Source organism: Podarcis raffonei, chromosome 5, assembly GCF_027172205.1.
Source record: "Podarcis raffonei isolate rPodRaf1 chromosome 5, rPodRaf1.pri, whole genome shotgun sequence".
Lineage (NCBI taxonomy): Eukaryota > Metazoa > Chordata > Lepidosauria > Squamata > Lacertidae > Podarcis > Podarcis raffonei.
The window spans coordinates 99952450-99978607 of record NC_070606.1 but is presented as its reverse complement, the minus strand read 5'-3'; the positions used below and the strand labels follow the sequence as shown (position 1 = coordinate 99978607).

At 47.7% G+C, this 26158-nt stretch overlaps 1 protein-coding gene across 5 annotated transcripts in view; it reads right to left on the bottom strand.

The window, feature by feature from the left end:
• Positions 1-26158, bottom strand: part of TP63 (tumor protein p63) — a 152046-nt gene that overhangs the window by 123706 nt on the left and 2182 nt on the right. For all 5 annotated transcript variants that reach the window (XM_053390858.1, XM_053390854.1, XM_053390853.1 and 2 more), the window contains exons 2-3: positions 2589-2720; positions 2022-2154 (exon numbers count right to left, since the gene is read on the bottom strand). In XM_053390858.1, the coding sequence (XP_053246833.1) occupies positions 2022-2154; positions 2589-2720 (265 nt within the window). The remainder of the gene's footprint in view (positions 1-2021; positions 2155-2588; positions 2721-26158) is intronic.

The window sequence follows — 26158 nt, the reverse complement described above, 5'->3', positions numbered from 1 at the left end:
TCAGTTCAAATCAAATTCATGGCAACCATTGGGCTAGAGTTCTATGTGGATTACTGAAGGAGAGAGGGGGTCAGTCTGTGCCTTGGCCAAAGGCCTGGTGGAACAGCTCCGTCTTGCAAGCCCTGCGGAAAGATGTCAAGTGCTGCAGGGCCCTAGTCTCTTGGGACAGAGCATTCCACCAGATTGGGGCCACAGCCGAAAAAGCCCTGGCTCTGGTTGAGGCTAGCCTAACCTCCCTGTGGCCTGGGACCTCCAAGATGTTTTTGTTTGAAGACCGTAAGGTCCTCTGTGGGACATACAAGGAGAGGTAGTCCCGTAGGTACGAGGGTCCTAGGTCGTATAGGGCTTTAAAGGTTAAAACCAGCACCTTGAACCTGATCCTGTACTCTGCCAGGAGCCAGAGCAGCTGATATAGCACCGGGTGAATGTGATCTCGCAGCGAGGACCCCATAAGGAGTCTCGCCGCAGCATTCTGCACCCGCTGGAGTTTCTGGGTCAGTCTCAAGGGCAGCCCTACGTAGAGCGAGTTACAATAATCCAGTCTGGAGGTGACCGTCGCGTGGATCACAGTGGCCAGATCAGGGCGAGAGAGGTAAGGAGCCAACTGCTTAGCTTGGCGGAGATGGAAAAAAGCCGCCTTTGTTATAGCTGCAATCTGCGCCTCCATGGGAAGGGAGGTGTCAAAGATTACACCCAAACTCTTAATGGACAGTGCTGGCACTAATTGCGCCCCTGCAAGGGAGCTGGGCATGTTTAGCCTGGAGAAGAGGAGGTTAAGGGGTGATATGATAGCCATGTTCAAATATATAAAAGGATGTCACATAGAGGAGGGAGAAAGGTTGTTTTCTGCTGCTCCAGAGAAGCAGACACGGAGCAATGGATCCAAACTACAAGAAAGAAGATTCCACCTAAACATTAGGAAGAACTTCCTGACAGTAAGAGCTGTTTGACAGTGGAATTTGCTGCCAAGGAGTGTGGTGGAGTCTCCTTCTTTGGAGGTCTTTAAGCAGAGGCTTGACAACCATATGTCAGGAGTGCTCTGATGGTGTTTCCTGCTTGGCAGGGGGTTGGACTCGATGGCCCTTGTGGTCTCTTCCAACTCTATGATTCTATGATTCTATGATTCTAAGAGATGGGAGTTGCCCCCCCAATCCCATATCGTCCTGACCCAGCCAAAGGACTTCTGTCTTCAAAGGATTTAACTTCAACTAAAAAGGAGAGGAAAAGAGTCGGAAGGGACCCAAGGGTCATCTACTCCAACCCACAGCAATGCAGGGGGAAAAGAGGAAAGGTCGTTCTCTCCTGCAAGCCTGAGCAGGACTTTGGGTTTGGGGCAACAAGACAGCTCTCCTGAGGTTGGGATAAAAAAAAAGCGGTGGGGTCTCCTTGATTAGGACCCAAGTTCGAAAGAACGGATGCAAGCTTCTGCGATGCACAGAACTCCGCCACGGGGTTGTTCTCGCTTTATCAAGTTTAAGAATCACTTTTTCACCAAGGGAACTCGTCGTGACTTAGAACCAAGAAACACATATGTTAAAACCAGCATGAAAGAAAACGAAGGAAGATCTAAAGCGCGATCCTATTTTTGAGAGGCACAATAAGAACATCCCTCCCATTCAAAGAGGCCGCAGATAATTAAAAGCCAAAAAATGATGCATGATCAAGTACAGCTTGCCAAAACCTTTGGCAGGGAGCAAGCATTGCACATCCACACATACGCTATTTTTCATGCAACCACCACTTTGAACCTGGTTTACCTTCTTTGATAAACTGGTACTTTAAAAAGCCCCAACCTTTCTTTCCACATATGCCCTGGACTACGGTTTATTTATATCCCACCTTTCGTCCCAGAAGTTCAAGGCAGAGTGTGTGGTTCTCCCTTCACCCTCAAGACACTGACACTCATCTTATTTTCACAACATCCCTGCGAGGCGGGTTAAGATAAGCGTCCGTGACTGGCCCAAGCGTCCCGGGTTCTAGCCCAACATCCTAACCACAGCATCCTGACATTGGCTACTCACCCACATTGGGTCTCTGATCTCCGAATCCTGCATCCGAATGCAATCCATGCTGATCTCAATTTTGTTCGCGGGGCCATTTTCCGTTTGCTCCTCCAGGAAATTCAAGTCAATGGGCTGGACCGAGCAGATTGGCCTGCGGAATAGGAGAGGGGACTGAAAAGTGTTTCCCTGGACATCAAAGATGGAAGCCCACACAAGGAGAGTCTGGTTGCTGGATCAGGCCAAAGGCCCATCTCACCCAGCGTCCTCAAACCAGAAACCGAGATGGCATCGGTAAATCCAGGACTGTCCCTGGAAAATATGGTCATGTGGAAGGTCTACTACTTGGAGACGCAAGGCAGGTATGCTCCACCACTGAGTTACGATCCGAGCACCTTCAGTTAAGGTGCTGCCAGTCTGAGTAGACACTATTAGGCTAGATGGAGAAATCAACTGACTGCCTCTGACTTTCGGCATATTGAGCAACTGTTGGGTGGGACTCCAAGGCCCTTCCAGTTCAAGAAGTTGAACATAACACCCCCCCACACCAGACAATCCCCCGTCCGATTCATCAAACTTGCTACTCACTGATGATCGAGGATATCCCAGATTTGCTGGAAAACTTCCGGACGGCCATATTCTCTCGCCTGCGAGCCTTGAGGCATGGTAGAGCGGTAATAACTCTCCGTCCAGGAGAAATGGCCTGGGGTGTCCACAAACCTACACAAAAGGTCCAAATCATATTTTTAAATATATATATAGATTTTACCATCTTTCCCCCAAAGTGGATGGCGAAAGAAAAGGCAATCAGTAAAGTATTTTAAACAAAAATGATTGAATTGTCATATAAAAGTTTTTAAATCTAAGACACAGTGGTAGGAATAAACACATGCAGGCACAAATCTAGCAGAGCAATCTTAAACATATTTGCTCAGAAGTAAGTCCATGACAAACCTAGACAGCATCTTAAAAAGCAGAGACATCACCTTGCTAACAAAGGTCCGTATAGTTAAAGCTATGGTTTTCCCAGTAGTGATGTATGGAAGTGAGAGCTGGACCATAAAGAAGGCTGATCGCCAAAGAATTGATGTTTTTGAATTCTGGTGCTGGAGGAGACTCTTGAGAGTCCCATGGACTGCAAGAAGATCAAACCTATCCATTCTGAAGGAAATCAGCCCTGAGTGCTCACTGGAAGGACAGATCCTGAAGCTGAGGCTCCAAGACTTTGGCCACCTCATGAGAAGAGAAGACTTCCTGGAAAAACCCTGATGTTGGGAAAGATGGAGGGCACAAGGAGAAGGGGACGACAGAGGGCGAGATGGTGGGACAGTGTTCTTGAAACTACCAGCATGAGTTTGACCAAACTGCGGGAGGCAGTGGAAGACAGGAGGGCCTGGCGTGCTCTGGTCCAGGGGGTCACAAAGAGGCGGACACGACTAAACGACTGAACAACAACATCAATAAAGCTACAATCACACCATGCACTTAGAGCACTATCATACCACTTTAAGCATCAATGCCTTCTTCCTTTTCGCTTTTTTGGGGTATAATTCTTTATTAAACTTTTCTGTTTTACATTTTAGAATATTCATTTAAACAACCTTAAAATATCAACGACTTCCCTTATTCTTCTCTTTCCATTTTGCATAACATAAATCCCTGCATATTTTACATAAACTAAACAATTCAGTATTCCATCATTGCATCCATCAAAACTTATTTACAATGTTGAATTGATCTTAATGCTGCCAATGTTTTCAAGTGTACACAATTGCCCCCCGCCATTTATTCAATAAACATTTTCCTAATCTTCTTTAAATGTATGTTCTTCCTGTTCTCTTAGTCTATGAGTTAGGTCTGCAATCTGCACTTATTCCATCATTTTTAGTTGCTATTGTTCTTTGGTTGGTACCTCGCTTGTTTTCCATTTGGGGGCAAACAAAACATGGGCCGCGGTAGTGACATACATAAATAACCTTTTTTGACACCTGGGGATTTCCATCTGAATTATTCCCAAGGAAAAGGACTCTGGGGTTTGTTTGTTTTTGTGGAAAAGAACTTTTAAACATTTTTTTTTCAATTTATTACAAATTATTTCCCAATAAACTTTTATCCTTTTACAAGTCCACCACATATCATATATGGAGCAATGCCTTCTTACAGATTATCCCGGGAACTGTAGTTTGCTAAGGGTGCTGACAGTTGTGAGGAACCCCCCTATTCTCCTCTGAGGGTTGCAGTTCCCACAGTGATTTAACAACCAGTCCCTCTTTGCAGAGAATGAGAGAAGCTATGGTACTACCAACCTTACTGTATGCTTGTGAAACATGGACCACTTATAAACCCCATTTCCAACTCCTCAAAAGATTCCATCAACGGGGTCTCTGAAAATTTCCACACATGACTTGGGAAGACAGGAGAACTAATACCAGTGTACTGGAAGAAGCAAAGATCGCCACTGTTGAAGTAATGATTCTTCAACATCAACTTTGTTGCACTGGTCTTATTGTGCGGATGCCTGATTATCATCTTCCAAAGCAACTACTCTATTTCCAACATAAAAATGGAAAGCGTAATGCTGGTGGTCAACAAAAACGGTTTAAAGACTGAAGGCAAATATAAAAAAAAATGTAGTATAAACATCAATAATTGGGAAACACTGGCCTGCGAGGGCTCCAGTTGGAGAACAGCCTTGACCAAAGGTGTCACGGGCTTTGAAGACACTTGATCTCAGGACGCAAGGAAGAAATGTGCCAAGAGGAAGGCACGCTTGGCAAACCCTCACCGGGACCAACTCTAGTCTGGAAACCAATATCCCCACTGTGGAAGGACTTGTGGATCCAGAATTGGCCTCCACAGTCACTTACGGACTCACTGTTAAAACCGTGTTCATGGAAGACAATCTTACTCGGCTACGAGGGATCGCCAAAGAAGATAAATGAAATCAATCCATCAATTTCATTCTCCCCCTGGCCGCTGACTAGCACTGAAGCCCACACAACTTAAGCAAGCAAGCAAGCAAATGTCATTCTGGGAGTTGCATTGAGATCCAATGACCTCTGGCAGGATTGGGGTGCTGGAGCCTGCAGGAAGGCGCTGACCTGTAGATGAACCGAAGAGAGGTTGCAGAGGGGGTGGCTTAAATTGCACAGGGCCCTCCTTATTTCTGCACGGTGCCAGGAGTTGCATGCCCTCCTCTTGCTCTGGGCCCGTTAGCCTATTTGCGAAATTTGAGAGGCTCCTGCAAAACAGGATGCAGCTAAAGACTGTCGGGGAACTAAGAGAAAAGAGCTGCACTTTGTTGTTGGGGTGGAAGGTGATGATTAAACAGGTTTATTAGTAGGAGAGAGAAGCCCTTTGCCTGTGCAGAATGAGCATTGTTTTAACGATGGAAAGGGGGCATACAAATTACCGTATTTTTTGCTCTATAAGACTCACTTTTCCCCTCCTAAAAAGTAAGGGGAAATGTGTGTGCGTCTTATGGGGCGAATGCAGGCCGAGCAGCTATCCCAGTAGCCAGAACAGCAAGAGGGATCGCTGCTTTCACTGCACAGCGATCCCTCTTGCTGTTCTGGCTTCTGAGATTCAGAATATTTTTTTGATTGTTTTCCTCCTCCCAAAACTAGGTGCGTCTTGTGGTCTGGTGCGTCTTATAGAGCAAAAAATATGCTAAATGATGATGATGATGATGCTCATTTATCAGCTGCCATTCCAGCTGTAGACGGCATTGCAGAGATGCTGTGCTGTGAGGATCATGGGAAGAAGGCCCTTGATGGAGTTTGGAGGCAAAGTTGATTTTCTTTTTTGCGTGTATAATTTTTATTAAATTTTCTGTTTTACTTGTTAAAATATTCATTTAGTAAAGGCCCCTGACCATTAGGTCCAGTCGTGACCAACTCTGGGGTTGCAGTGCTCATCCCGGTTTATTGGCCAAGGGAGCTGGTGTACAGCTTCCGGGTCATGTGGCCAACATGACTTCCAGCTCTCACTTCCATACATCACGACTGGGAAAACCAGAGCTTTAACTATATGGACCTTTGTTGGCAAGGTGATGTCTCTGCTTTTTAAGATGCTGTCTAGGTTTGTCATTGCTTTTCTCCCAATAAGCAGGCATCTCTTAATTTCGTGACTGCTGTCACCATCTGCGGTGATCATGGAGCCCAAGCTTTATTAGTTTATGAAAGAAAACCAAACTCTCTTTTCTCGGGGCTGTGTCTTCCTTCTCTTTCCTTCTCCAACTCTTCCCAGACAGATTCCCAGACCGACTGAGGCCACAACCATTACGATAAGTTTGAAGAGCCCTAGCAGCCCTCTCACAGTCTAGGCTCTCCCCATGCCTCCCCACCCCAAAGATTCCTGGGAACTGTAGTTGGAGAAACCTGAAGGAGCGTCTCCACCCCCATTGTCCAACCCGGACACTGAGGTCCAGCTCCGAGGGTCTTCTGCCGGTTCCCTTCTTGCGAGAAGTGAAGCTACAAGGAACCAGGCAGAGGGACTTCTCGGTGGTGGCGCCTGCCCTGTGGAACGCCCTCCCACCAGATGTCAAGGAAATAAAGAACTATATGGCATTTAGAAGACATCTGAAGGCAGACCTGTTCAGGGAAGCTTTTAATGTCTGATGTTTTATTGTGTTTTTAATCTGTTGGGAGCTGCCCAGAGTGCCTGGGGAAACGGATTGGCAGATGATACTACTAGACTATGCAGAGATGGCTAGACTGACTGGGAAAATCAGGAATCAGGAGGACCAAAACCTCAGCAGAGAATGGGATAAATACAGATTGTATTTGAAAGAACACTGTAAACACTTGAAGTCTTTGGCAGGCTTTGAATACCTCTTGAGATGTTACAAGGACTTTGGACATTTTGAATGACTATAATTGGGATGAACTACAATATGCAGGTCATTAAAATATTCAAAGGACCCACAGAGGGAAGGAGGGATATTGAATATTTTGTTGGAAGCAGCCCAGAGTGGCTGGGGAAACCCAGCCAGATAGGTGACGTATAAATAAGAAATAAATAAATATATTATTATTATTATTATTATTATTATTATTATTATTATTAAACAGCAAACAAACCTTGTCTAAACAGCTGCTTAAAAATATGTAAAATGCCTTGCTTCCTTTTCTACCCCCCCAAAAAAAAACCCCAGATGCAACCATTTATAAACTGACCTCAGTTTTTCCACATGTATAATGGAAATAAACTTACTAAACGGACTTTCCTATCTACTTGCTGGGGCAATAGATTTACTGCCTTCACGTTTTGTCATCTCTTCCATTGGAGTTTATTTACATATACCAAATTCATTTAAAGTGTTTGCAGACTTAGAATTTCCCGTTAGCTTCCTCGCCCAAACTCCGCTCTGGGGGGGGGGGGTGTCAGAGTATACAAAACTGGCTCCTTCCACACATAATCGGTCACCTGACCAATTTGAAATGCAATGTCCATCAACTTGGGGGTGTTCCTGGCCCCCTCAAATATTTTATTTTGGGGTGGGGGCAAAGATCCCTCGGCCCCTAGGAGTTGACTCCCAGGAGTTGGAAGGGATCCCAATCTGAACATATTGCCAGTTATGCAGATCTATAGGTTTATGAAATCGGAACACAACATACTAGTCTTTGTGACTGTATCATTTTATTGCAAAAGAGTTCTGTGTTGGCAGGCGTGCTGCACCAACAAGTACAAAATAACCCCTCCGCAGCGCCACAAATCCAACTCAATGGTGTAATGCTGGAAAATGTCGATCACTTCTCCTGTCTGGGCAGTTATCTTTCCACAAGGGCCGACACTGATGCCGAAATCCAGCACCGCCTGAGCTCTGCGAGCTTTCTCCCAATCGAAGTGCAGAGTGTTTGAGGACCGGGACATTCGCAGGGAAACCAAAATGCTTGTTTACAGAGGTATTGTACTACCAATTTTACTGTATGCTTGTGAAACATGGACCACTTAGAAACACCATCTCCAACTCCTCAAAAGTTTCCATCAATAGTGTCTCTGAATTTTTTTACACATCACTTGTGAAGACAGGCGAACTAATACCAGTGTACTGGAAGAAGCAAAGATCACCAGTGCTGAAGCAATGATTCTCCAACATCAACTTCGTTGGACTGGTCATGTTGTGCGGATGCCTGATGATCGTCATCCAAAGCAACTACTCTATTTCAAACTTAAAAATGGAAAGCGTAATGCTGGCGGTCAACAAAAAGGGTTTAAAGACTCTCTCAAGGCAAATCTAAAGAAATGTAGTGTAAGCACCAACAATTGGGAAACACTGGCCTGCGAGCGCTCCAGTTGGAGAACAGCCTTTACCAAAGGAGTCATGGCCTTTGAGGACACTCGAACTCAGGACACAAGGGAGAAATGCGCTAAGAGGAAGACACGCTTGGCAAACCCTCACCGTGATCAACGTTTGCCCAGAAACCAGTGTCCCCACTGTGGAAGGATGTGTGGATCCAGAATTGGCCTCTGCAGTCACTTACAGACTTACTTTTAAAACCTTGTTTATGGAAGACTGTCTTACTTGGCTACAAGGGATCGCCAAAGAAGAGAAGAAGATTGCAAAAGAGTTCTGTGTTGGCAGGACTGCAGTTGGCAATGCCAGTACTGGGTTATAGGTAGGATAGCAATAGGGCAGGACTTGAACCAAGGGCTTCAAGTTACAAAGGAGATTCTGACTCAACGTCAGGAAGAACTTCTTGACAGTAAGAACTGGACTGCCTTGGGAGGTGGTGGACTTTCCTTCCTTGTAGGTTTTTAAGCAGGGGCTGGATGGCCACCTGTCCTGGATTCTTCAGCTGAGATTCCTGCATTGCAGGGGTTGGACTAGATGACCCCCAGGGTCTCTTCCAGCTCAACAATTCCATCATTCTATGGCTGTTCCTCGCACCCCAGTTAGAGGCTGCAGACTTGGGGAGAGCGATCAAAGTCCCTGCTTGCTAGCTGCGGTTTGAGCAGCTCAGCCACAGGATTTCTGAAGCCTTCAGGACCACACCCCTGGGCAAAATGGTTGTAATGATTATTTATTGCATTTTTCTACCTTCCTCATTCAACCCCCACAAGAACCCTACGAGGTAGGTTAGCATAGCTGTCAACTTACAGATTTGAAAATAAGGGACCAGCAGCCTCGAAAATAAGGGATCAGCAGCCAAAATAAGGGATTTTGGCTTAGCTTATACAGAAATCCGCCACTGATGGAGCCAATTTTTTTTCTGCGACTGACTGTGTTTTGCAGGGGGTTGGACTAAATGATCCTAAGGGTCTACAACTCCGACCAAAGAAGAGTGGCAGACAAAACTGATGAACGACGTCGAGATGGCAAAGCTTACAGGCAGAATTAGAAACCAGGAAGAGGACCTCTTTAATAAAGAATGGGGAAAGTTTATAATTAATTTGAAAAGCTATTGTAAAGAGTTGCATACATTGGTAGGATTGACAGAAAACCTGTAGTAAAAATTTGAACTATGGATGGACAAATGATTTATAAAAATAGAGTTATGAAAGGGGTGCAGAGGGGGAAATCACTACATTAAGATGCTGCACTGGTTGGAGGGGATGCTAAGCAGCACGTCGGGGCTGCCGTCGTCCTGGCGCAAGGAGTTCCATCGGCCCTTCCTGGCCAGAGAAAGAGGGAGGGAAGGAGAGAGACTCTCGCCCACGCCGCCCGCGAGCCTGGCATGAGGTGGTTGTGGCGCCGTGGCAGCCGCTGAAGCACCGCCCTTCTACGTCCCTCCCCATCCCCTCCTCTTCCTCCTCCTTCATGCCATCTCCTCAGCCGCCGCCACCGCCTCCGGCTTCCCCTGGCAGTGCAGCAGAAGTCTCGCAAGAGAGGGGCTGCTTGCCCGCCTGCCGCCACACGTCTCGTGTGCACGCTCTCTCTCGCGGCAGACGACCTTGAGCTGCTGCTTCCCTCCCGAGCCGGGCAAGCATGAAACCCGGGAAATTTAAGGGACATCATCAATAAGGGACAGCAGCAGGACACGGCGCTGGGATAAGGGAGTTTCCCGCCAAATAAGGGACGGTTGACAGCTATGTAGGTTATGCTGAGAGATGACTGGCCCAAGGCCACCCAGTGAGAGCTTTGAGGCCAAGCAGGGACTCGAACCCGGTTCTCTCTCCCAGGTCTGAGTCCCAACATTCTGTTTTATCGTGTTTTTTAATATTCTGTTGGGAGCCGCCCAGAGTGGCTGGGGGGAAAACAGCCAGATGGGTGGGGTATAAATAAATTATGGGTGGGGTATAAATAAATTATTATTATTATTATTATTATTATTATTATTATTATTATTCTAACCACTGCACAGCACTGCTCCCAGTTTGAAGCTGGCCTCTTGTTCCATTGATGCTCCAGGCGGAACGAGGGTCAGGAAAGCTGCTTAGGGAGATGGTGGTGTCCATTTGGCCACGATTGCCAGCCAGGCCCTGGACTCTGTCCCTGTATTTTTAGCCCCTGACAGGGGGTGGGGAAGGGGGGGCGAAGGCACGTCAGAGCTTGAGGGTCTTGGCAGCGCCCAGTGTGCTGGAATTCCCCTCTGCCGCATTTTAACACGCGGGTGATTTGTAGACAGCAGCCAGGCTATGAAATGGAGCGCGCAGCTGTGCGAGGGGAGAAGGAGGGAGGGAGGGAGAGGATTTTTCTGGATGGGCCAACCAGTTTCAAGCAAGGCATCCTGTCATCTGGAATTCCCCTAATTCTGCAGGGTCCCATTTATTCCCCACATCCCCCTGACTCCGCCATCCTATCGCCACCCGGGACAACCGAGTCAGGGACTTAAAAGCAGGCTGGGAGAACACCCTCCCATATCTGCCCTGGGAGGAAACAAATTTTAATTTGATTTAGTATTTGCATTCTGCTCTCCCATCGACAAAGGGACTTGCAATAATTGCAGTAATGGCATGGGGGACAACGACGACGTTTTCAATTTCAATCTTTTCCGTTGCTAGAATCCCCAGGAAGGGAGAGCGCTCTTGTATTTGAACTCTTGGAAATCCCATGGAAGCAAAAGTTTGAAGATTCGGGGCAGGTGACATGAAGGGACTGCTCAGCATGTCGGACTATGACCTGGGAGATCAGGGTTCGAATCTCCCCACTCAGCCACTGAGTGACCTGGGGGGGCAGTCACTCCCTCTCAGCCTAAGCTACCTCAAAGGGTTGTTGTTCTGAGGATTAAATGCAGAGGGAGAGGAGAACCTTGAGCTCTTTGAGGAGAAAGGTAGCATATAACTGCAAAGAATAAATGTTATTGTTACTTACCCACCCCTCAGGCCCCAAGGCAGGTTACAACCTTTAAATCACATAATTAAAATCACTTTTAAACAGCTTTCAATCCCAGAGACTGAACAATATGCATTTAAGTTGTCAAAAGAGCTGCGTCTTCGACATCCTCCGAAAGCTGGACAATGCAGGCACCAGGCATACATCTGTGCAGAGGGAGGCCCACAGATTAGGAGCCACCGCAGAGCAGGCCCTGCCGCTCGGGTGCCTGGCGTGGGGGCGTGTCCTGCAGCCAGGGGCCGGGCAATCCACCCATGGGGGCGGAGCGAGTCTCTCTGACACTTGGAGCCTCTCCGCCACCTCCCCCTCAGCTGTAGGGAGGCTGAGGGAGAGGCAGTAGGTAGACGCAAGTCCCACGCTGCCGTTTTAGGCAGCGCAGAACCTGCAGATGCCTAAGCCATCACGTCACTCCTAAAAAGGTTTGTGAGCCCTTTAAAAAACACACAAAAAACCTCTTTTTGTCACCCTCCCCTCAGTGATGACACCTGGGGCGGACTGCACACACACATCCCACACCCCTTAACTCCGCCACTGCTCCGCATCACCATCACCCCGAGCCGCTGAGGTTGGAGGGTCTCCTCTGTGGATCTCAGCACCTGAGAGGGTCTCTAGGAAATCTTTCAGATATTTGGGGCCTGTCATTGAGTGCTTCAAACATCAATCTGACAACCTTAATAATAATAATAATAATAATAATAATAATAATAATAATAATAATAATTTATTATTGATACCCCGCCCATCTGGCTGGGCTTCCCCAGCCACTCTGGGCGGCTTCCAACCAAATATTAAAATACAGTAACACATCAAACATTAAAAGCTTCCCTAAACAGGGCTGCCTTCAGATGTCTTCTAAAAGTCTGCTGGTTGTTCTTCTCTTTGACATCTGGTGGGAGGCCGTTCCATAGGGCAGGTGCCACCACCGAGAAGGCCCTCTGCCTGGTTCCCTTCTCGCAGTGAGGGAACCGCCAGAAGGCCCTCAGAGCTGGACCTCAGTGTCCGGGCAGAACGATGGGGGTGGAGACGCTCCTTCAGGTATACTGGACCGAGGCCACCTTGAATTGGGCTCAAAAACAAACAAGCAACCAGTGCAGCGTTTTTCTTCCTTTTCCCCACATCACTTTTGTTAAGTCTCCAACAATATTTCGAAGTATTCAGCATCATATACCTTTTTTTAACATTCAGAGTTTCTTCTTGGCTTCCCAACCCTCCTCTCCTGATGTTTGTTCTTTTTATTAGCCTGTCTTTTTATTATCTAAAGCCTGCTTTTTTCAAGCAAGGGTTCCATGAGGTCTTAGTTGAACCCCAGCCTGTGATCCGACTGCTGCAGTTTTGGACCAACTGAAGTATCCGGGTCGTCTTTGAGAGCAGCCCCACGGGGAGCGCATCGCAGTAATCTAATCTGGAAGTTACCAGAACTCAGAATACAGTTGCCAAGACAACTCTGTCCAAAAGAGGCCCTGGTTTGAAAGCGGCAAGTTCACATGCATGGGAAAATTTGCAGTGTAATCCTGTATAGTTCTTCTTGGAAGAAAGCCCCATTGAGCTCAGTGGCGCTTACTCCCAGGGAAAGGGGTGCAGATTCGCAGGCACAGTCTTAGCTTCTAAAGACCCTGGGAAAGGGCTGAAACTTGAGGAATGGAAACATTTTAACAGGGCATCCCCCAAACCCACAAACCCTGAGTGTGATGTTACAGGGACTGTCCCTGGCAAATGGAGAATAGTTTGTGCTGGAGGGTATTCTGATATCTGTTTCTGAATGCATTTGTGTGTGTGTCTAGCGGGGTAGAGAAGAGTTGCTGCGGTTTGCATGGGGAATCTGCACCTCGAAGTGTGAACCTTTTTTTTATTTTAAAAAATCTATATTTCTTTTAAATGGTGAGTGGATTTTGTGTGTGCCAGGCTTTCACTTTGAGGGGATCTCTCTTTCTGACTGTGTTTAAGGCGACTCAATTTGTCAGCAGAGTCTTGGCACCAGAACATGAATTCTGAACTTCAAATATCAAACTTGCAAAATGGTCCCCTTGTGCAATACTTTACATTCTTCTGTCTGGTAGTTTGTAATTTTCTTTTTCTTTTTTCCCCCTGGTCTGCTTTGCAACATACCCCAAGAAGCGAAGCACATTTGCCAGGGAGAAATTCTGAAGCACGTATTTGCAATTTGCAACTGCATCTCAAATACCTGGACTCTGATCTGTATTGGAGACGATACGCTGAGATTCCAATAAACTGATATCCTGCATTGATAATTTGGAGTTAAAGCAAGTGATGGCAGCTGCCCCACACTGCCTGGTACTGGTGGGAGTTGTAGTTCAGCAGCACCTGGAGGTGCCAAGATGCCAAAGGCTGAGGCGGGCCTTTGGTTTGACTTAGCAGGACATCTTTTGCAAGGGGACATGGAACATAACTGACCAGTATTTATTTCTCATCATGCTTCTAAGCCAGCCTTCAACTCAACAAATGCTGGAGCAAATATATAGGCAATGAATAAAGTGCTAGTTTCAAAAATTAGGACACAATATAGCAGCAGATGGGACACGGGTGGCGCTGTGGGTTAAACCACAGAGCCTAAAGGTAAAGTAAAGGTACCCCTGCCCGTACGGGCCAGTCTTGACAGGCTCTAGGGTTGTGCGCTCATCTCACTCTAGAGGCCGGGAGCCAGCGCTTTCCGCAGACACTTCCGGGTCACGTGGCCAGCGTGACGAAGCTACTCTGGCAAGCCAGAGCCGCACACGGAAACGCCGTTTACCTTCCCGCTGGTAAGCGGTCCCTATTTATCTACTTGCACCCGGGGGTGCTTTCGAACTGCTAGGTTGGCAGGCACTGGGACCGAGCAGTGGGAGCGCACCCTGCCGTGGGGATTCGAACCACCGACCATGCGATCGGCAAGTCCTAGGCGCTGAGGTTTTACCCACAGCGCCACCCGCGTCCCCAAAACCACAGAGCCTAGGACTTGCCAATCAGAAGGTTGGCAGGTCGAATCCCCGCAACGGGCTGAGCTCCTGTTGCTCGGTCCCAGCTCCTGCCAACCTAGCAGTTCTAAAGCACATCAAAGTGCAAGTAGATAAATAGGTACCGCTCCAGTGGGAAGGTAAACAGCATTTCTGTGCACTGCTCTGGTTCGCCAGAAGCTGCTTAGTCATACTGGCCATTTGACCCGGAAGCTGTATGCCAGCTCCCTTGGCCAATAAAGTGAGATGAGCGCCGCAACCCCAGAGTCGGTCACGACTGGACCTAATGGTCAGGGGTCCCTTTACCTTTTTATAGCAGCAGGCACAGATAAAGAGTACATAAACAGGTTCCCAAATTCCAAAACTTTGGAGACATCCGATTAGTTCCCCCCAAATTCTGAGCAAGCCAGTGGGATTTAACCTGATGCTAGACTCCCATCCATCTAGAGAAGAGGGTGGCTAAGCCTTTTCCGGCTGAGGGCCCCCTTCCTCCCCCCGCCAACCCTCGCCAGGTGGTGGGCATGTGCCAAAAGTGAGCATGTTCAAAATGGCATAGTGGCCATGGTAAGATATGCTGTTTTTAAGACTGCCTCTCCAAAGTCTTTCCCATCATCTACTCTAAACTATTTTAAACCATTTTTTAAAAAATGATTCACTGTTAAATTTGGTGAATAATAATGGAACCAAGGAGGCGATGGCCAAAAAGAAATTGGAAATATATATATTCACACACACACGGACAGGGGTGGGACTTGGGGAATACAAAACCCCTGGAGGGGATATGGCTCACAGCCTATGGATGAACTACGGCCATAGAAGACTCTAGCCATTCCTCTAGACCAGGGGTGTCAAACTCAAATTCATCGGGGGGCCGCATCAGCAGTTTGGTCACCCTCAAAGGGCCGGTTGTATCTGTAGGATGGCATGCGCTCAATATAAAAACAAGTGGAGGTTTCCTGAATGCATGTAAAGTGGAGGTTTCCTGTGTAGAACGGCCGGCGCTACACGGGCCACATGATGAGGTCTGGCGGGCCGGATTCGGCCCGCGGGCCTTGTGTTTGACACCCATGCTCTAGACCATCTCCAGTTCAGAAAAAAGCATCTCTCTGTGTGCATTTATTTCCTCTCCTTTTGCTGGATCAGAGCAAATTGCAGGCGCCTTCCTTGCAGGTCCTTTAAAGATTTCTATTGATACTTTTCAGCATAAAATACGATAAGAGTCAAACTAGTATACAGAACAAGAATATTTTAAAAATCAAAAGAGAGAAAAGCAAGGGAGAAAAGAAAAAAAGGGAGAGAAATGACCCATAAGGCCCTTTATCCTATTTATATCATATATATCCCATAAGGTTGCCATACATCTGGGCGGAAATGGGGAAAATGTCCAGCAGAATCCGGACACACAAAACGTCATGTCAGCGGTTTTGTTTTTGCTGATTGCCCTAAAAAATAGCTCAAAATAGCTCAGAAACTGCAACTTTTGTGTCCTGGTTTTTGCTTTTTGAAATTGTTGTTGTTTAGTTGTTTAGTGCTGTCCGCCTCTTCGTGACCCCCTGGACCAGAGCACGCCAGGCCCTCCTGTCTTCCACTGCCTCCCGCAGTTTGGTCAAACTCAGGCTGGTAGCTTCCAGAACACTGTCCCACCATCTCGTCCTCCGTAGTCCCCTTCTCCTTGTGCCCTCCATCTTTCCCAACATCAGGGTCTTTTCCAGGGAGTCTTCTCTTCTCATGAGGTGGTCAAAGTCTTGGAGCCTCAGCTTCAGGATCTGTCCTTCCAGTGAGCACTCAGGGCTGATTTCCTTCAGAATGGAGAGGTTTGATCTTCTTGCAGTCCATTGGACTCTCAAGAGTCTCCTCCAGCTTTTCGAAATATGGCCACCATAATGTCCTGTCATTTATCCAGATGTAGAGATGGGTCTGTGGCCTGCCTTGCAGGCATGGCACAACACCAGGATCAAATGCATAATAACTACCTCTTACAGGAGTCACTGACTGGACCTTTCCAATTGGCTGGGGTCAGGCCCAGGAGTCGGGACCTTGCCAAAAAGCGCCGACATCAGGCTGATATCAAAACATTCATAGTATCATAGAATCATAGAGTTGGAAGAGACCACAAGGGCCATCGAGTCCAACCCCCTGCCAAGCAGGAAACACCATCAGAGCACTCCTGACATATGGTTGTCAAGCCTCTGCTTAAAGACCTCCAAAGAAGGAGACTCCACCACACTCCTTGGCAGCAAATTCCACTGTCGAACAGATCTTACTGTCAGGAAGTTCTTCCTCATGTTTAGGTGGAATCTTCTTTCTTGTAGTTTGGATCCATTGCTCCGTGTCCGCTTCTCTGGAGCAGCAGAAAACAACCTTTCTCCCTCCTCTATGTGACATCCTTTTATATATTTGAACATGGCTATCATATCACCCCTTAACCTCCTCTTCTCCAGGCTAAACATGCCCAGCTCCCTTAGCCGTTCCTCATAAGGCATCGTTTCCAGGCCTTTGACCATTTTGGTTGCCCTCCTCTGGACACGTTCCAGTTTGTCAGTGTCCTTCTTGAACTGTGGTGCCCAGAACTGGACACAGTACTCCAGGTGAGGTCTGACCAGAGCAGAATACAGTGGCACTATTACTTCCCTTGATCTAGATGCTATACTCCTATTGATGCAGCCCAGAATTGCATTGGCTTTTTTAGCTGCCGCGTCACACTGTTGGCTCATGTCAAGTTTGTGGTCAACCAAGACTCCTAGATCCTTTTCACATGTACTGCTCTCAAGCCAGGTGTCACCCATCTTGTATTTGTGCCTCTCATTTTTTTTGCCCAAGTGCAATACTTTACATTTCTCCCTGTTAAAATTCATCTTGTTTGTTTTGGCCCAGTTCTCTAATCTGTCAAGGTTGTTTTGAAGTGTGATCCTGTCCTCTGGGGTGTTAGCCACCCCTCCCAGTTTGATGTCATCTGCAAATTTGATCAGGATGCCCTTGAGTCCATCATCCAAGTCGTTGATAAAGATGTTGAATAAGACCGGGCCCAAGACAGAACCCTGTGGCACCCCACTAGTCACTCTTCTCCAGGATGAAGAGGAACCACTGATGAGCACCCTTTGGGTTCGGTCAGTCAGCCAGTTACAAATCCACTGAGTGGTAGCATAGTCAAGACCGCATTTTACCAGCTTCTTTATAAGAATATCATGGGGCACCATGACAGGCCCATGTCTCTATTTCTCCCCCCATCCCCCCTTGCAACAAATCTCAAGGTCCTGGAGATGGTCAGCCTGGTGAGAATACAGTGGATGCTCAGGTTGCGAACGTGATCCGTGCGGGATGCACGTTCGCTACCTGCAGCATCCGCAACCCGCAGTGCCACGTCTGCGCACGTGCGGGTTGTGATTCGGTGCTTCTGCACATGTGCAAAGCACAATTTAGTGCTTCTGTGCATGCAAGAGCATCAAAACCCAGAAGTAACCGGTTCCGGTACTTCCAGGTTTCGGCGCGGCCATAACCCAAAAACGCACAACCTGAAGCGTCTGTAACCCGAGGTATGAATGTACTAAGGGTTGCAGTGCTTTGGAGAGAGCAGGTGCCGAAGGGTTGCTCTCACAGGTCAGGCAAGGCAGACATTCCCCAGATTCAGGAGCGGTGAGAGAATCAAGAGTGACAGCCAGCCGAGGTGACATCATTCCCTGAGGGGGGGGGAGAGGGAATTAAAAAGGGAACCCCCCCCATCTCAGATAGAGAGAGAAAGGCTGTCGCAGAAACTGACGCCTCCTGGACGAAATGACAGGGAGCTCAAATTTAGAAGGCTAGCCTCAGAGGAGTGGGATTGTGACCACGCAACCCAGGCGTGAAATCGAGGAGGCTCTTGAAAACATAATAAAAACAACCCCCGTCAGGATTCGCACTGGTGCTGCGCTGTGCTTTTATCGGAGTTCAAAGCCCTCGGACGCCCAAGACCAAAGGGAGGTAACTAAAGGAAGGTCACCTTTCTCCTCCGGGCTCACCAGACCGCTTTGACTGCAAAACCAGCTCCTTCACAAGTGCCACATAGATTTTGTTCTGCTCTTGCGAGAAATCAATATTTTAGTTTCGCAGGTCCTGCTCTTCGGGCAGACATCTTCATTGTACTGCTTTTGATGCCTGCTAAAAGATTTCTTTCCCTTTAGGCAAGCCTACACAGGCATTTCACTATAGAATAATAGAATTATAGAGTTGGAAGGGACCCATTGCTAGCCAATTATTTGCTTTCCATGACCTTATTATTATTATTCAAATTTATATACCGCCCTGTACCCACAAGGGCTCAGGGAGGTTCACAAGACTGAAGATGAATATTATTATTCATCTCCAAAAAAGATTCTGATATCTCCTGATATTAATTAATTTATAGACAAAATAAACCAATAATAAAAAGCATAAAGAAATACCACAGAGCAGGTTGAAAACAGCCTATGTTTGGACGTTATCACAGATCATGTTCAAACTATTACAAAAAGCATCCATTCCCCATAAACCTGTTAGGCTGATTTATATGCATTCTTTTGTAATAAATTAGCTTAATCCTAATTAATTTGGGCCCATTCCCCCCCCATCCATTCAGATATAGTAGGAGATACACTCCAATTTTTAGCCATTATAATCTTAGCAGCAGTTAAAAGCTTGAACATTGTTTCTTGAGCTGAATTTTGCTGGAGCTGAATTTTGCTGGATCTGAATTTTCTGATTTTTCCCTGTGTGGAAGTCCTCTCATCATTTCCAAGTGAATCCAAGGTGACCTGGAAGAGTTCACCCACTTTTAAAATAAACTGAAATGTCCAGACGTTTGACAGGTAGGACTTGAACCAATGGATTCAGGTTACAAGAAAGGAGATTCCGTCTAAACGTTAGGGGAAACTTTCTGATGGTAAGAGTCGTTCGACAGTAGAGCAAACTCCTTCGGGCGGTGGCAGACTCTCCTTCCTTGGAGGTTTGTAAACAGAGGTTGGGTGGTTATCTGCCATCTGCCTATGCAGCCTAGGACCCACATACCTATGGGGCCGCCTCTCCTGGTATGCCCCGCGGAGAGGTCCCCAAATGACAACATTTTGGAGGTCCCAGGTCTCAAGGTGGTTAGATTGGTCTCAACTAGGGCCAGGGCCTTTTCAGTACTGGCCCCAACTTGGTGGAACGCTCTGTCACAAGAGACTAGGGCCCTGCGGGACTTGACATCTTTCCACAGGACCTGCAAGACAGAGCTGTTCCGCCTGGCCCTTGGTTTGGACTCAGTCTGACCCTTATGTTTCCCTCCCCTTACGGTTTTGATCTATGGGCTACTTTTAAAATGAGGCTGCATTTTAAATTGCATTTTAACCTGTATTTTAAATTGGGTTTTTTTAAATGTAATTTTACTGGTGTTAGCCGCCTTGACCCCGGCTCTGGCCAGGGAGGGCGGGGTATAAATAAAATTATGATGATGATGATGGATGCTTTAGCTGAGATTCCTGCAATACAGGGGGTTGGACTAGATGACTTTTGGGGGTCCCTTCCAACTCTACAATTCTACAATTCTATAACAGATGCTCAGGGCTGGCAATGGCACCCTCTGGCTTCTCCTCCTGAGCCCTCAGACCTGCTGCTGTGCTGTCACAAGGACCACCTTGTCCTTTGCCTCAGCCATCCAAATATCTCATGCCAGTCCTGTTTCTCTCCATCGGTAATTTGCTACCTTGCTCCAAACTTCTCCATGTGAAGCAGACCTCATCTCTTTACATATAGTCGTACCTTGGAAGTCCAATGGAATCCGTTCCAGAAGCCCGTTCGACTTCCAAAACGTTCGACCTCCGAAGCGCGGCTTCTGTTGGCTGCAGGAAGCTCCTGGAGCCAATCGGAAGACCCTTCGGACGTGCGGCTTCCAAAAGAACATTCAGAAACCGGAACACTCGCTTTAGGGTTTGCAATGTTTGGGAGCCAAAATGTTCAGAAACTAAGCTGTTTGACTTCCAAGGCACTTGGAGCCGTAATTGTGGTGATCCATGGGGAAACCTGCTGTTGTTGCTTTTTGACAAACAAACAAACAAACAAACAAACAGAATCCCACCAAATCCTGCAGAGGCGTACAAATTGGGCACAGCAATTTCACTTTTAAGGAAGGAACCCGTAGGCTGATACGGGAGAAATCCATTTTAGAGCATTTCCCGCAAACACGAAGCACATCTGAAGAACCCGGCTATTGAGCCCTTAAGTCCCATTCCCAGCTTTCTCCAAGGCAGGGACCACATGAAAGATCAGGAATATTTAGCTTGCCTCCCCCTTTAGGGCTTAGGTGGGGGTGGTTTTTGTTGGAGGGGGGGGGGGGAGAAAAGAAGCCAGAACAGTAATGGGGGAATCAGCTCCTGTGTAATCCTTTAAAAGACTTGATCTGGGCTTCTCTCAGACAAGCAGCTTAGGAGCCTATTCTCCTTCCAAATCTCCTTTAGAACATCTAAAGCCCCCTGGATGGCTCAAAGAGGAGGCAGGTGAGATCCCCGCGAGGAAGGAGGGAGGAAGAACAGGGTGAGGCAGCAGAAAGAGGGGGCAATGCTCTTCCCAGTGCCGACTGCTGCAGGCTGCCTGCTGGAGCCTGGGGGAATCTGTGTGTTTCATTCATCGCATCCACGCCACACCTTTCCTCCAGGGGGCTCCAGGTGGCGTACATGGCTTCTTTCCCTCCCCATTTTATCATCACAACAACCCTGTGAGGTAGGCGAGGCTGAGAGTCAGAGACCGGCCCAAGGTCACCGGGTGAGGGAGGATTCAAACTCTGGTCTTTCCTAAACGGCTTCAGCCCAGTATACTTGAAGGAGCGTCTCCATCCCCATCGTTCTGCCCGGACACTGAGGTCCAGCTCCGAGGGCCTTCTGGCAGTTCCCTCCCTGTGAGAAGTGAGGTTACAGGGAACCAGGCAGAGGGCCTTCTTGGTGGTGGTGCCCACCCTGTGGAACGCCCTCCCGTCAGATGTCAAAGAGAAAAATAACTACCAAACTTTTAGAAGACATCTGAAGGCAGCCCTGTTTAGGGAAGCTTTTAATGTTTAATAGACTATTGTATTTTAATATTCGGTTGGAAGCCTCCCAGAGTGGCTGGGGAGGGTATAATGGGCAGGGTATAAATAGTAAATTTATTTATTTTTTATTTATTATTATTATTATTATTATTATTATTATTATTATTATTATTGCACCCCACAGGCTTGTTCACATGTTGCACTGAACATAGGGACAAAGCTGTGTACATACATTGGCTATACATTGATTGATTGATTGATTGATTGACTGACTGACTGGCTGATTGATTGATTGGTGTTGACTCTCCTTCTTCGGAAGTTTTGAACCAGAGGTTGGATGACTATCTGTCCTGGATGCTTTCATTGAGATTCCTGCATTGCAGGGGGTTGGACTAGATGACCACTGGGATCCCTTCCGAACTCTATGTTTGTATGATTTTACAGTTGTTTAAGATCCAACCTCTCCATTCTGAAGGAAATCAGCCCTGAGTGCTCACTGGAAGGACAGATCCTGAAGCTGAGGCTCCAATACTTTGGCCACCTCATGAGAAGAGAAGACTCCCTGGAAAAGACCCCGATGTTGGGAAAGATGGAGGGCACAAGGAGAAGGGGATGACAGAGGACGAGATGGTGGGACAGGGTTCTCAAAGCTACCAGCATGAGTTTGACCAAACTGTGGGAGGCAGTGGAAGACAGGAGTGCCTGGCATGCTCTGGTCCAGGGGGTCATGAAGAGTCGGACACGACTAAATGACTAAACAACAATCCTCTAAGTGGTGTGGGTTTTTTTGTTTTTGTTTTTAAAGAAACCCAAACAATAAGCAGAATTACACAAAAAAATTACAATTTTTTAAAAATCTTTTTTTTGAAAAAATCAGTAGACTGGGTAGGCAAAATATTTTTAGGAAGCACTGAAAAGAGTGCAGCAAAAGTGAATGCCTGATGTCAATAGGCAGGGAGTTCCAAAGTTTAGGTGCTGTTGCCCTAAAATATTGATTTCTTACAAATGTGGAAGGGGCATTATGTGGTATCTGTAACTTTGCCAGTTCTGCTGATCAAAGGGGTCGAAAGGGCACCGACAGGGATGGCGATCTCACAGGGATGCTGGTCGCAAGTTGTTAAGAGCTATAACATACTAATAGGGAAGCCTTGAACTCAGAGCCTGCTCCCCCTTTCTGTTGCCCTGCAGCCAGGCTCGCTCACTCGAGCCACCTGCTGCCAGCGGTTCTACAGGCCTCTTCACACGACCCACTTAGCAACCAATGTAGTGGGAAGAATAATACAGACGTTCGCGGCTGATGGTGGTTTTGTGTTGAGGACTTTTAGCACTGGGCGAAGGTGCTGGGGGCAGGGAGGGATGGAGCAGAAAGCGCCGTGTTTTAGAGGGAACAGGTGCAACAATTTCAAAGCCGCCCTTAATCCGAGCCCCTACACCTCGGAGTTCCAGCATCGTCTGGCTGTCATTTCCAAAATGGGAGTGGCTGCTCTGCAAACAACCCTCCCCCTGTCTAATCTCTGGGGGGGGCAGGGGGTGTAATTGCATAGCTGGGAGCATCGAGCCTTTGATCGCAATTACAGAGCCATCGTGGACTTGGCTGTGGTTGCTTTAAGTCTCAGGGACGGGAAAGAGACATTTCTGGGAAGGCACATAATTCCGCCTCCCGGTAACATGTCACAGAATCACAGAATTGTAGCGTTGGAAGGGATCCCAGGGGTCATCTAGGCCAACCCGCTGCGATGCAGGAACCTCAACTGCCCCCCTCTCCATTTCCCATCACTGTCCAAACCCAGAGAGCCCCCTTCAGTCGGGCAGTGGCTTAGCTGAGATGTCCTTACAACCAGAAGCTGGTAAGGCACCGTCTGATGCGTAGATTATTTCAGAAGGAAAACAGACCTGCCTTCTACTCCCATCTTCTCTCCTCTGTGCTACCCCTTTCCTGGGCTGGACTCCACATTCCCCAAGCCTTGCCAGCTGAAGTACAAGCGCTGGTTGCAATTTCACGCTGCAAGTTCCCTGCTAGATGGAGCTGGGCCTCTCCTTTCCGCACAGGCCTGCCAAATGGGGCAGCGAAGAGGAACACAGCAAAGATTAAAGAAGACCTCCCTTCAAGGATAAATCCCATTAAGCTAAAGAAAGAGGGGGCTCACCTACACTTTTTTATGTGCATCCATTAATTCTCCATTGTCCGTATTTATCTTATCTTATTTATATTGCATTTCTGTTCCACTTTTCTCCCCAAGGAGCTCAAGGTGGCGTACGTGGTTTTCTCCCCCTAAACGTGGTTTAATCCCCCAAACAACAACCCTGTGAGGTAGGCTCGGCTGAGAGGCAGTGAGTGGCCCAAGGTCACCCAGAGAGCTTCATGGCGGAGTGGAGGATTTGAACCCTGGTCCACCAGTCTAACCACTACACCACACTGGCTCTCCTCCAAATCAGTGCCTTCCCACAATTCCCCCTCTCTCAGCCCAACATTTTCAGAGCAAAGGAACTCCAAAAGGGAGAAACCGTATGGGAAAAACCTCAGATTTAGGGAGGGGAAAGTGTGGAAACACAGAGATTTGGAGGATAATATCATATGGACAACAGAGATTTGGTGCAGGTACCTTGAATCTTCCTATCTACCTTAAGCAGCATGACCACCCTACCCAGTCAAATGCTATATGTCTGTATAGCCCTGTGATATTTGCACCAGCGACGAAAGAGACCCAGGCACAATGAAGTGCCCAAGACTGCAGACGTAACCACACTGAGAATCACAGAATTATAGAGTTGGACGGGATCCCCAAGGGTCATCTAGCCTAACCCCCTGCAATGCAGGAATCACAGTTCAAGAATCCCGGACAGATGACCATCTAACCTCTACTTGAAAACCTCCACTGAAAGGGAGTCCACCACCTAACCTGGCAGCGAGCACCTCTGAATTCAGTAGGACTTATTTCTGGGTCAACGTGGTTAGGATTTCAGCCTCAGTCCATTTCTTAGGCAATGCAAACCAGTCGGTCAAGAGGTCTTGAAAGGAAACCTGACTTTGCCATGGATGGGTGAAATTCCAAAATCCAGCTGTAACATCACATTTTATCTAGCTGGGAAGCTCTGCTCACTAATGCCACATAGGTAAAGGTAAAGGGACCCCTGACCATTAGGTCTAGTCATGAGCGACTCTGGGGTTGCAGCGCTCATCTCGCTTTATTGGCCGAGGGAGCCGGCGTACAGCTTCCGGGTCATGTGGCCAGCATGACTAAGCCACTTCTGGCGAACCAGAGCAGCGCACGGAAACGCCGTTTACCTTCCCGCCGGAGTGGTACCTATTTATCTACTTGCATTTTGACGTGCTTTCGAACTGCTAGGTTGGCAGGAGCAGGGACCAAACAATGGGAGCTCACCCTGTCGTGGGGATTCGAACCGCCGACCTTCTGATCGGCAAGTCCTAGGCTCTGTGGTTTAACCCACAGTGCCACCCACGTCCCGGCAAAGGCAGTGGGGGGTGGCAATTTCAGCTGGGGAGTGGATATCAGTGAGCCAACCAGTAACAAATCACATAGAGTACAGGAACTCTTTATTAGCAGAAACAAGGTCTGGCCGGGCGAGTCACAACAACCTTCTCAATAGGTCTTGCCCATTTGAGACAGTTGTGGAGACCAAATGTCCCTGCCTTCCTACAGCTGCATAAATCTCCTCCTCCCCAAGATCTTCCTCCAGCAATCTAAGGCACTGTCTCCTTGTCTGTCTTTGCTCCACACTCTTCATACCTCTTCTGGTTCTGGAAGGCCAGTGGGGAGGGGATCTGGTGGCAGCAGGAGCAGAAGACCCCCTGGCTCCCTCACCAGCTTGACTCATCTCTGCCTCTTGGCGACCCTCCTCTCCTGCATCAGCTCCAGCTCTTGCTTTCGGACTTCTCTCTGCCACAGACTCTCCCCGCTCACTAAACCCTGTTGCCTCTTCAACCTCTGTCGCCTCCTCTTCTGCCTGTGACCGCTCATCGTTGTCCCACTACCAATCCCTGGGCTCTGAGCCAACCACTGAACAGAACTGCAGCCCTAAAGGCAATAAGAACACCAAGCAGCTCTCGATATTTTGCCGAAACAGCCGAAACACCCCGTCACAGAGATTCGAACCGCCGACCTTCTGATCGGCAAGTCCTAGGCTCTGTGGTTTAACCCACAGCGCCACCCGCGTCCCAAATGCCACATACCAAATAGCAAAAAAGAATATACACTGTACATACTCAGAGGCAGACTTTCTTTAGTAGTATTAACCCTATAGCAGAGCTCGTCTTGGCTCTGCATGGAAATTTTGTCCCCAAACCATATCCCCCTCCCAATGTCAGACCAAAGCTTTGCAACAAGGGTAGCACAGAACAGCCCACCTCTGAGCATATGCAGAGTCCATTTCTTCCTCATGCTTCCCAGCCTCTGCACACATAAGACTGGGGGAGGAATGCCTTCCGGGTCAAAACAAACATTGGAAGCTGCCTTATAGTAAATCAGCTCCGTATTGTCTAAATGGACTGGTAGCAGCTCTCTGAGATTTCAGGCAGGGCTGTCTTCCAGCCGTGCCTTGAGATGCCATCGGAGGCTGAACCTGAGATCTTCTGCATGCAGCGCAAATGCTTAAACACTGAACCACAGTCTCCGAAGATCAGATTTCCAAGCAAATCAGAACCCAATAACTGAGAGCTTGACACAACCAGACATCCGTCAGAAATGGCAAGGACCAATATATAAATCCAGAAGCAGGTGCTTTACTAGGAACTGAGACCTAGTTCAAATCCAGGGCTGGATAATTGGGACTGCAATCCTAGCCACGTGCACTCAAAGCTAAAACCCACAGAATTCAATGGGGCTTCCTCCCAGGTAAGTGGAATTTCAGTCATTATAAGTATGGCCACCTCTGAGCATGTGCAAAGTGTCTTCCATCA